Here is a 12,371-nt window from a genome sequence, read left to right on the forward strand (position 1 = left end):
GACCTATTCTGTCCCTGTCTGCGTAGCCCATACAATGTAGCAGTTAAAACTGGCCATTAGAGTAGGACCTTCCATAGGTTTCTTTAAGAGACAAACAGGAAGAAAAGAATTCCCTTTCCATCAAGACTCTTTCTTTCTCTTTCTGCTTGTCCAAGAACCCCTTGCTCAGTCCGCTAGCTTCCCTGCTTCGCCCCTCCGCACCCCACTCCTGCTAACTCAGCGCTCTTGAAGGTCCGCACCGCCGTCTCCCGGCCTTCGAAGTCCACTGCGCTTGCGCACATCCAGGTCTTACCCGCCAGCAGGGGGCAAGTCACGATTTTCTATCCTCCTCCGCTGGGCGCTGGCGCCCTTCTTCTCCCAGCCTTCTCCCTTAGCTCTGGCCTGGAGACGCTTCCTTAGCAACGGGTCGCCCTTGGCAACAGGAGGACGCGGGCGGGCCGACTGGGTTTCCCGCGCGTTCCTGGCACCTGCCTGCGGTGAGAGGCGCAGGCCGAGCCATGTCGGAGATCCTGTGCCAGTGGCTCAACCAGGAGTTGAAGGTGTCCCAGACCGTGAGTGAGTGTCACAGCCTGGGGAGAGCGGGCCGGGGGCGAGGGGGGCGCGGAGCCTGGAGCGCGGCGCGCTGATGGAAGGTGGCGGCGGGGCAGGCGCTAGCTGCCCGCTCCGGCTCACCTCAGCCGCTGCAGGGCTTCTCCCGCCTCCGCTCTGCCACTCAGAGGTATCCATCATCACGGTGGTCCCAATCCCGCAGGTTTTGACCTACCGTGGTGCTCAGCCATCAGAAGCTTCAGGGAGGGCTCCCTTGCTCCTTTGGAGAGAAAAATTTTCTGGACTCTATCGTCTGGCCCTGACATTGCTCCTTTCACACTCAAGCGTGGTGTGGTACTAAGCCAACGAAATATGAAGCCTGAAAGCCAGCTACCGCGCTACTAAATGTGTGCCCCTGGACAAGTGACAATACCTTCTCCTTCTTCCAGTGTGTCTCCTCCAGTATAAAATAGATCCAGGCATACTTGCCACACCTAACTGCCTCGCAGGAGAGGAGGGTGTGTGCAATGAGTTAATGCAGAATATGTTAACTTTTACAAATTTCAGCAGTCTTAGCTCAGATGTACACATTCTGACCACTTTTCACTCTTGCCAAAGCTAACTTCTTCACTAACCTGATTTTACCCAAGCCATGAAGTTGCCGCCCCAAGTTTCTAAATCTCACAACCACAGAGGCAGTTTTACATGTTGGCACCTTCTGTGACAGCCAAAATTCCAGAATAGCACTACACCCCCATTCAACTTCTTTCTGTTGTCTCTTAAGCAGTTCATTTTCCAGCTGGTACGGCTTTTGCTCAAAGCAAGAGGTTTTCAGGCCGAATCATTTCAGTCTGTTTTTCCCAGAAGCACCCTTGCATAATGCCAACTTGCTACCAGAGGGGCAATAGTGCCAACTCAACCTTAAGTCTTAAGTCATCCACAGACTATGCTAGATCAGTATTGTCTCTGCAGCCACACACTATTTGTTATCAGCGTTTAAGTTCTTTAACCTTGGAGCTTCTCCAGTTGCCTTTCTTGAGGCATAAAACCCGGATTTTTTCTTTGCCAAACCACCACCGACACATGCCCTGGGAACCGCAGTAATTTTTTTCCCCAGGATTCTATGATCATCCCACGTGTCTCTGACTGTTCCTCACCTAAAATACGATGCTGATCTCAGGATGGCGTTTAGCATTTTTCTTTTCATATTTCTTTCTCACCAGAGGAGCCAAAATGTAATAACATGCCCTTAAGATATACTCTTCCGAAGATAAGCAGTTACAAATTGCTGAGTTTAATTTGGTTTATTTACTTGATTAATAAAAATTGCACCTTTTGCTCAAGTCCCTAAGACTCTGTTGTATATTGAAACACTTGAGAAAAGTAAATAAAATTCATAAGAAATATATAAAAACAGTAGTATGCCCTTCTCATTGTAATCAGTTTGGGAATTTTGGTTTTGAGAGGAAGAGGAAGAATTACTTCATTCCGTGAACATTAAAAGACTGGAGACTTTTTAAGTAAGAATTTAAGTAACATAAACTATAAATGGAAAATTCCCAGTGTTTGCTTTCCCGAAGCACAACGCTGGAAGCTGTTAGCAGAGACAGATGCAGTATTCTGCATCCCATTCACTAGCAATACATATTCATTTTTTGATCTCAATTGCTAAGAGAAGCCTAAAAAGAGAGAGACAATCCCCTAAGTAACCAAATTCCATATTGTAAAAGGCTTTTCTGACTATAGGGCACACATTCAACTGTGTTTGGAAACAAACAAGCTAGGATTTGTGCACCTAAGAAGCACACTGCCAGTTGATTTCTGTCATTAGATAAGCCATCCTATGGTGTACAATGGAAGACTTAGAATGGTTTAGAGGAACTCTCCTGGAAGGACTGTTAAGTGGGTACAACCTCTGGGGAAAGTAATTGGGCAATTGCTGGATAAGGGTCCTGTTAAGAGGAAGGATTTGGAGGCCAGACTGTTTAGGTTGAAGTCACTTATTCACACTTACTAGCTAGTGACCTTGGGCAATTTATTTACCTAAATTTTATGATATTCAAAATAGGGGTAATAATAATATTGCATTGAGTTGTGTCAAGACTAAATGAGATAATAAATGTAAAACATTTAGAATAGTCCCTGAGATATAGTAATGCCAAATCTTACTTTACAGAAACTATCATACAAAAATAAAATCACCAATATGTAAGGACATTTGAACAAGGATGTTTATTGCTACATGGATTGTAGGGGCAAAAAGAAAAAAAAAATGGAAACAGTTTGAATACCCTTCAGTAGAAGAATACTTGGGTAGATGATGCTCTGGATTGTTATGCAGTTGTTAGAACAAATGAGTTAGTTGCTATAACTTTTGACCTAAAGAATGCTCAAATAAAACACAAAAGTTATAGCTTATTGTAACCAGTATAATTTCATTGTTGCATGAGGATATGTGAGAGAAAAGTGTGGAGAGGCAAATACTGGGCTGTTGACATACACCGGACTCTTCATTTTGAGGTTTGTGTAAGCATAGAGAGAAGTGTGGAAGGATATAAACCAGTGTATTGGTATTGGTTACTCCGGGAAAGAAGATTGCTGGCTTTTTTTTTTATACATCTGTGTTATTGGCTTTTTGCTTGTATTGCCTTTATAATTTGAAAGGAAAATACAATATAGCCTTACAAATATAAAATCAAAGAAATAGATCAAATATCACATGATGAAACAGGAGAAAAAGAGGTTTAACATTTTGGTTGAAATATAGTAAGTATCTTAAAGTATTGGAGGGTTACATAAGAGTTATTTTCTCTAATAAAGTTTATAAATGGAAGAAGAATAATTATAAAAGTTACCCCTTCTTGAGCACTTAGATACTTACACCAGGTGGTGTGCTAAGCCTTTTACATAGGTTTTCTTTTTTAATCTTTAAAAAAGCTCTAAGAGGCATTGTCCCAGTTGTACAGATGAGTAAAAGAGGCTGAGTGAGCTTGGTAATTTGTTCAGGGTCACCCATCTAGTAGGTCCTAGAACTAGAATTTGAAGGTAGATCTTTGGCTAGTGCTCTTATGCACTGTATTATATATTAGAGTTTATGCTTAGGGAATATATTTTTTTTAAAAAATTTACCCTCCCAAGTGTATTCATTTGAGCTCCTTTTAATGAGGATTATTGTTCAATTTGAAATCACAAGCAGTGCAGAAATTCAACCACCCAGGCATGTTGTAACTTCACAGGGCATAACCTAATTCCTAGATGCTTAAATGGCAAAGGTGGATTTATTGATGTTTTAAAAAAGTGGTTCAGTCCATATGTTGCTTGCTGGGACAAAGAAAACAGAATGAGAATGCCAAGTGAATGCATTGCTGTCATTGGAGAGGTACCTAAAGCCGATTGATTTCTGGATTATTCTGAAAGGTAGAAGTCAATTTGGATAAAGCATCTCGTGTTGAATTTTGTGTTGTCTGGACTACCCTGAATATCAGCAGTAAGAAAATGAATTTCAATGATCCTCAGTTGAGAATAGTCTCCCTCCACTTAATGAGGTTTCTGGGAGTCACCAGAGGCTTGATTAGTGTCAACACCTGACACTACATCTATGACAACATCTATGTTACTAAAGCTAAGGATCTCCAGTGAGTTAAGTTTAACAAAACCGTTTGTCCTGGAAAATAATGCTTAGACGTGTATGTTAATGAAATGTCTTAAAATACAAAAAGTTGTTCAACACAAAATCACATCTGAAATTCAAGCAATTATTTTTATAACAAAAATAAGCAATATAGAATAATGTTACTAAGAGATCTGTTGTAAAATTCTTTACAAACTCTCAGTTATTTTCAAGAATACGCATTGCCTCTGTTTTACAAAACGCCTGTGAATACACTGTAAGAGGAAACTGGCATCAGAATGTCATAACTAAACATTCTCCACAAATAAGTAGAGGCATTTGAATTCCATGTACCAAACAGATCAGATTCTTTGTAAAAATGGATGTATAAGACAGCCCATATTATTTTGGATTCTGGATGGAGATATATTGAAAATTGTAAATACCTTATTATGCATATTTTTATTGTTTCAATAGTCTTAAACATTATTATCAATAGTAACAAGGAACGAATAAAGAGAAAACTGAGTTAAGAAAGTTTAGTATCCCTAAGTCTTGATTTTGTAGTAGCCAAATTATAAATAATGATCTCTAGTCCCAATTTTATACCCTAAGAAGTAGTAATAATAATTGCTATATATTTGGGAGGGTATCTAATGAGATTGCAGATGGAAAATATCTACCACAGTGCCTATCATCTATACTAGAGCTAGATACTCAAATATTATTTCAACCACTTTTTGGCCTCTCACTTTAGAAGTATGTCTATTATAGTGTCTGTCACATAATAGGCACTTAGTAAATAATTGTTTATTACATGAGAATGTATGAGTGAGACAAAAGTAGGGTAAAGTATTGTTTTTGACAGAACTTTATGGATTTGTTCATCTTGAAAAGGTCACCCTGGGTGCCTTGATCCTCGCCTTTGTGATTTCAGAAGCTCTGCTTTATTACTTAAAGCAACTTCTTAGGAGTTGTCACATGCGAACAGAAATTACATTCTGTTGATTTTATCAGCTACAGTACCAATTCATCATGTGGAAAAGGACAGCAGAATAAAGTATACTGGCAAAGGAAAGTAATGCAGGTCTTGGTGGGCTGGTACACTCAGGAGGAGACCAAATTTATAGATCAGATTGCTCCTTGACGGTTAGAAATTAGACATTACCAAAAGAATCCTCAAATCAAGCTAATACTTGATGTGTTTTACTTTTCTGCTCTAGAGATATTTTATCTAGATATCAGTGAGTGGTTAGATTCGATTAGATTAAGTTAGATTAGATTAAAGTCAGATTCCCTCCTCCTTCTCTTCCCCCAGTGCTTGGGGAAATCATACTGTTCAGTGATATTTTCCAGTGTTACTACTACTACAAAAGCTTCTAAAATTATAATATTTGTGTATTTTTCTTCCATTGTAGCATATCTCTATTCTGAATAAGTTTAACTAATACGTTTCAAGATTATCATTTACATGATGAGTAAAAAATTTAAATAGATAAATTATTGTGAGTTTTAAGAGATGGCCTACATTCCTTGTTAATTGGGTTTATAAGCGGGTTTCCATAGGTGGCTAAGTTTGTCCTTTTGTATTAAATCTCAGTAGTTTATGTTTTAGAGAGTGACTGTTTCTACTGATGTCCCAAATTTTAGGGACATCCTTAATTTGGACCCCCTTGTGCACTGACTAATTAACCCCTTGTGCACTAACTATACTTAATCTGGGTTCCCTGTACACTCACTAAAGGTCTTATGTCCACATTTTTTCAAAAGTACCAAATTTTATTTTAAGAAAAAAATAGAGATATCAAAAAATCCTATTGAATATTTATTTATATACCATATTTTATAATGTATTGTAGTGACCTTTTATTAGCCTGTGACCTTACCATATCATAGAGACATAAAATTTTAGATCTGAAAAAGAATCTTAGGCATCATTTAATTCTTCTTTGGCACATGAGGAAATCAAATCAGATATGTGTAGAGATTTGTTTAGGGTTATACAGCTAGGTAGTGGAAAGTTAGTAGCAGATTCTGAGTACGCTGACTTTTAGTTCATTCCTCTTTCCCCCAGGTATTATTAAACCACACATTTTCTCATACTGTAGCCTTTCAGGGTCATTAGGAAATACATGGTTTGTCATGTAATATAACAAATTATTTGGTATTTCCTGGTTAGTTCAGCAGCATTTTCCTTGATTGAAATTTGGCTTCTGCTGACTAGAAATTGAGACAGCAAATCTAATAACGGAAGACTGTTGTATAAATCAATGTCAAAATTTTAAGATATGAAGTTCCAAGAATGCCACCCCAAATTTTAACCATTAAAGAAGGTTATATAATATAGAAATTGAGATTTTTGTTTCAGATAGTAAATCTTGCGAATTATGGTGAAGGCTTCAAAGGAGAAAAGTATAAAAATTGATCATCCTATTCTGGTACTGGAAGAAAAGAAATTGTCAATGTCCTCCAGCCAAAGAGCACAGGATACACCTGTAGTTGAACAAAATTGAGTTTACTGACTTGTTGTAACACATACCATGGGGAACTGTGGGGCATCTCAAGAAGAGGATGTTAGGCCTTATAACATTTGGGTTTGTGTTAGGTGTTTTTTGGGGAGGGCTCAAGGAAGCAGCGCTTTGCTCTGAATTGGAACTGGTAAAGGGAGCATAGACAACTCTATGATTGGATATCTTAATAAAACTTATCTAGGAAGTGGGGAGAGCAAAGCAAGGAAAAAGAAAAAGCAGCAGCCACTCATATCAGTCAGAATAGGGGGATGATATTTGATCATTTTTTGTGTTTTGGCCAATACTGTTTCGGGTTGAGTTCAGACATGATTACAGAGAGTTTTTGTTTTTGTCTTAATCCATCAGGGTCACTGAGTAGCCTTGTCTGGTGTTGGTGTGATGTGGAATTGTTATGTTCAGCAGAAGGCCGAGGTCTAGCTGTAAGTGCTGGGCCAACTCCTAGCAACACCAGGGCCTAACTGGGCCAGGCCAGTACCCAGCCACCAGCAGCTGCTTTTCTCTCTCTCAAATGAAAGTAAATTTGCTTGGCTTTTAAAATGTGGTTGATAACCTAGGCTAGGTCTTTGATCTTCTAGTGAAGGAGGAGCAAAGGACACTTAGCCTAGAATGTGTAGGTCTATAGCCCCTTGTCTACAATCCGCAAATCCCCAAATCTCTTTAGTCATTTGGTGGCAAAACTTGACCAGAAATGCTGTGAGGCTACGTTTTGTCTTTATTTCTCCCACTCAGATGGTTTGCTGTAAAGATCAACTATGTCTGATTACATGCGCTTCCTCAGACTGGAGAGAGTGTTATAGCTTATCTGGCCCCAAGGGTAGGCCTGTATCTGAATTTAAGGATAGAGTCAAATATTTGTTCTCTGAGTACTGAGTTACCTTTAAATAAAGATGTTTGTACTGTAGTCATTGAGGATCTATTACTGAGCTTAACAATCGTGTAATTGATATAACCTGTTGTCTTAGATTAGGAGGCAGTAATAATAACAATAAAATGATCACTGAGCACTTACTATATGCCGGGAATTATGCTACGCACTTTACATGCAATTATCTCATTTAATTCTCAAACCAACTCTCAGGAGGTAGACCCCATCACTCTCTCTCTTTTAAAAACAGGACACTGGGGCTGTGTAACTATCCAAAGTCCTGGGGCTTATAAATGGTCAAAGAGTCAAACTAGAGAATATTTCTCCAGAGCCTGTGCTCTCCTCATTACCATTTGGAATGTAGAAGGCTTATCTTCTTTTGTGCTTTCTCCAGCTGGCTCAGGTGGAGAAACACATAGACCGTTTTGCCCTCTGTCCCAGCCTAAGGTAGACAAAGGCCCACATCAAAGATTTCAGCAAATGAAAACATTAGTGATGGAGATCAGATCTGAGGCTTGGAAGACTGGAGGCATGTCTGAGTGGCTGCTGAACAACGTTTCCCAGATGTAGATCATTTTAGAGCTCAGGGTGAAGAACATCACTGGGCTCCCATGGTTCATGTATTTCTCATATTCTGCATTGCTCCTTATCCTAGAGTCAACCCACCTCTTCTTTCCTGTACATAATTCCAGTTGTGAGAGCAAATTAACTTATAGAGGTGGCCGTCATGAAGTTAGTCATGGTATTCTGGAACATTTACTGGGAAGGAAAATTTGATAAACCAAAGGGGAAAAAATCATCTTTCCTTTGAGTTTTCTTTTTTCCTTACTGTTTCCCTCCCCTCGCCTCTCTCCATTTCTCTTTCTCTCTCTGGCTTCTTATCTTCCTTTCCACACTTTTTAATCTACATATTCCTGGCTTATCTGCTTTTTCTTCATCTGATTTCTTGCATGTATTCTTCTTTGTTCTCCTCTTTCATTTTTTCTATGTGTTTTCTCTCTGTTACTTTTGCTGTTTGCTATAGCTCTTCACTCATTGTCTTCTATGCTCCTGTGGTGCAAAAAAAGAAAAAAAAATCTGAAAGTGTCTAATACACACAGAGCTGCAGACACATGCTTTCATAATTATTTATAGTAAACTACTTGACAGTGAAATAATGTGTTTACTGTTCTTCTTTGACCTTTATATCCAAAATGCCCCTATTTTAACCATATCCGAATTGCCTTATTAATAAGTCCTGCCACTTCAAAGGAAGTGAATTATGATTTTATTTTTCTAGTGACTTTTTGTAGCAAAGAGTTTGCTACAGACCATTTGCCTGATAAATTGAGAGTGATGGACTTGGATACAGTTATTCTCCAGTTATTCACAGGCTAGGTTTCAGGTCTTCAGTCAACAGGAACAATAGGCAAAGTGCAAAATCCAGTGAGAGTGGGGGAATGAGACCACCCAAAGGCAACATAGCAGTAGCCCCTGAATACAAAATAATAGTCTTTAGATTTTTGGTAGGAATCCATAGTCTGACAATGACTGTATGTCCAATGGCACTTCAGAAAGCTAAGAATAGGGACAGGCTATAGAAGAGAAAAAGGAAAGAAGCAGAAAGGAGAAAGCAACAGACAGAAGAGGTGCAAGGCACAGCCAGAGCAGCCCAGATGGCACAGTGAGGACAGTGGTGGCAGCCGAAGACCAGGGAACAGCGTTGGAGGCCAGCAGTGGTGAGTCTCTGAGGAAAGGAGAAATCTGCAGTGACTCAGCAGGAGGAGATGGCACACCTCTGCCTTTTGGGGGCAGAAGGAGCTATTTGGATTTCAGTTGCTTCCAAGACTACTGCTGTGTGATGCCAGAAGGCAGTCAATAGATTCTAGTGCTTGATAGCTTAGGGGCTCACCCCTAAGTAAACAGAATCAGTGAGAATAGTTGACATCTTTTTAAACTACTTTATAATTATATTGATTTAACCTAAGAATTGGGGTATTGTTGAGTATAAAATACTTTGAGAACAGATATTAGGAAAGCTTTGGGCAAAATTGTGGGCTGGTGTCAAATATGCAAGAGTCTTATAATAATGTGAAGTCTTCTGAGTAAGGTCTCTGTACAGTGGCCTTTATGGAGCAACTCAACTCACCTCCCTGCAACCATGCACCAAGCATCAGTTCTACAAATCATGAAGAAATTATTTTTTCTTCATTTTCAGATAGCCACCTTATTACTAGTCAAATAGATAAAAGAGGATAATTCAGTATGAATGAGTTTGCAATACTGTGATAATATATAATATTTTATAGATATTTAGTATTGCTATTGCCTAAAGGACTCTGATAGAAATACATTGAAGATTTTTGGATGATTTTGAAGTCATTTGAGAGATGATGGCTTTGTCCTATGATAATATAATTTATTTTATGTATAGACTTTGTATATCATTCTTTTTATTTATTTATTTATTTATTTATTTATTTATTTATTTATTTATTTATGGCTGTGTTGGGTCTTCGTTTCTGTGTGAGGGCTTTCTCTAGTTGCGGCAAGCGGGGGCCACTCTTCATCGCGGTGCGCGGGCCTCTCACTATCGTGGCCTCTTTTGTTGCGGAGCACAGGCTCCAGACACGCAGGCTCAGTAGTTATGGCTCACGGGCCTAGTTGCTCCGCGGCATGTGGGATCCTCCCAGACCAGGGCTCGAACCCGTGTCCCCTGCATTAGCAGGCAGATTCTCAACCACTGCGCCACCAGGGAAGCCCTGTATATCATTCTTGAATACCATGTAACCTTATATCCTTCACTTCATAAGAAAAATACAAGGGGCCCCAAGCTAAGGACATTTTTAAAGAAAGCAAATTCTGTTTAACACTTAATTTCTTTTTCTGCGCTCATCATTATGTGCATACTATGTGGCAGGCATGGTATCAAGGCATTCTCATACATTACCTTTAATCTTTAAAATAGCTCTCCAAGATAGATATAGATATGCTGAGGGGACAGAAACTCGGGAAGCTTAAGCAGCTTGGCAGAGGTTGCACAGCTAGTAAAAGGCAGAGCCGAGATTCCTGCATAGATATCTCTGGCTCCAAAGTCTGTCTTCCTCTGGGCTGTCTCCATCATTGCACAGAACACCAACTAGACTGGAGTAAACCCTGGAGCCAACAAGGAAAAGCTTGATTATGTTCAGCAGGCTTTATTTAAGAAGCTGCAGATGATTTCTGTAAAATTTCCATTGCAAGATGGTTAAAATTAAGTGTTGAGGTTTAAAGACGTTAGATTGTACCTTACCTGGCCAGAATATGAAATCATCATCCACAGGTTTTACTGATAACTAAGGTATTAGAGTATAATTTTATAAAATATATTGAGGGTTTGTTTTTATTTTTTTTTTTACATCTTTATTGGAGTATAATTGCTTTACAATGGTGTGTTAGTTTCTGCTTTATAACAAAGTGAATCAGTTATACATATACATATGTTCCCATATCTCTTCCCTCTTGCGTCTCCCTCCCTCCCAGCCTCCCTATCCCACCCCTCTAGGTGGTCACAAAGCACCGAACTGATCTCCCTGTGCTTGTTTTTAGATCTATATATTTTATCGGTTGTGTTTTGTTTGGTTTGATCAAAAGTTGTCTTTTCCTTCAAAATGTCATATGTTATCAACTACTGATCTACATTTATTCAGAGGTCTTTATAAGATGTCTACTGTTAAACTTCAATATTTTCATTTGGTTATTACAAGATGTTTTTAGAAGTATTTTCATGGCATTTTGAGTTCAAGTTAAATTATGAAGTTTTACTCTCTGTGTACATAATGAAAATATATAAACTCTATGTACAACATTATATTTACTTTTTTAATCTCTACATTCTAAAATTCAGGTCCCAAGTCATTTGCAAAGTCATTTTCCAATGGCTATCTAATTGGAGAAGTTTTGCACAAGTTTGCACTTCAGGATGATTTTGCAGAATTTTCAGAAAGCAGGTTAGTGAGATTATTCCTTACTTTAAAAAAGGTCAATTCCTTTGGCATTTGGATGGTTTTAGCCCAAAGTTAACATTAAAGAATCATTTACCACAAGATTCCCCTAAACCAGACAAGCATCCATTGGTATGGAAATTGCTGCTTCCTCACATATACATACTTCATTGTCCCAGGAGTACAAAGGAGACAAAGTTATAAGGTTGCAGCAAGCCCTCATCTCTAGATGGGCCCCATTTTAATATCTTCTGTATTCCTGCAGTCCTGTGTTCCTGTGTTTTATCAAATTTGTGAAGCTTTCACCCATCATTTCTCCAAAAGTTCTTTCTGCCCATTTCTTTCTCTCTTTCTTCTCCTTCTGGGACTCCCACTATGTATATGTTGGTATACTTGACAGTATCCCACAGGTCTCTGAGGCTTTGTTGATTTTTAAAAATAAACTTCTTATTTTGAACAGTTTTAGATTTACAGAAAAATTGCAAAGATAGTACAGAGAGTTCCCATATTGTTCACATCTAGTCCCCCCTATTGCTACCATCTTATATTCATATGGTACATTTTGTACCAAAGATTTGTTATAATTTTTATCTAATGTCTTTTTTGTTCCAGTATCTCACCAGGATACCACATTATATTTTATAACCATGTCTCCTTAGATTCTTCTTGGCTGAGATACTTTCTCAGACTTTCCTTGTTTTTGATAATCTTTACAGTTTAGAAAAATTAATAACTGGTCAGGTATTTTATACATCGTTCCTCAGTTGGAATTTGTCTGATATTTTTTCTCATGATTAGAATGAGTTTATGTGTTTTGAGATTCTGTTCATTTTTCTTCATTCTTTTTCCTTTCTGTTTCTCCTATAAATAATTTC

At 38.6% G+C, this 12,371-nt stretch overlaps 1 protein-coding gene across 1 annotated transcript in view; it reads left to right on the forward strand.

Moving 5' to 3' along the window:
- Positions 1-497: 497 nt before the first annotated feature.
- SPEF2 (sperm flagellar 2) overlaps positions 498-12,371 on the forward strand; it is a 164,928-nt gene continuing 153,054 nt past the window's right edge. The window contains exons 1-2 of the mRNA XM_060091629.1: positions 498-555; positions 11,400-11,502. Coding sequence (XP_059947612.1) covers positions 498-555; positions 11,400-11,502 — 161 coding nt within the window. The remainder of the gene's footprint in view (positions 556-11,399; positions 11,503-12,371) is intronic.

This window comes from Mesoplodon densirostris, chromosome 3, assembly GCF_025265405.1.
Source record: "Mesoplodon densirostris isolate mMesDen1 chromosome 3, mMesDen1 primary haplotype, whole genome shotgun sequence".
Classification (NCBI taxonomy): domain Eukaryota; kingdom Metazoa; phylum Chordata; class Mammalia; order Artiodactyla; family Ziphiidae; genus Mesoplodon; species Mesoplodon densirostris.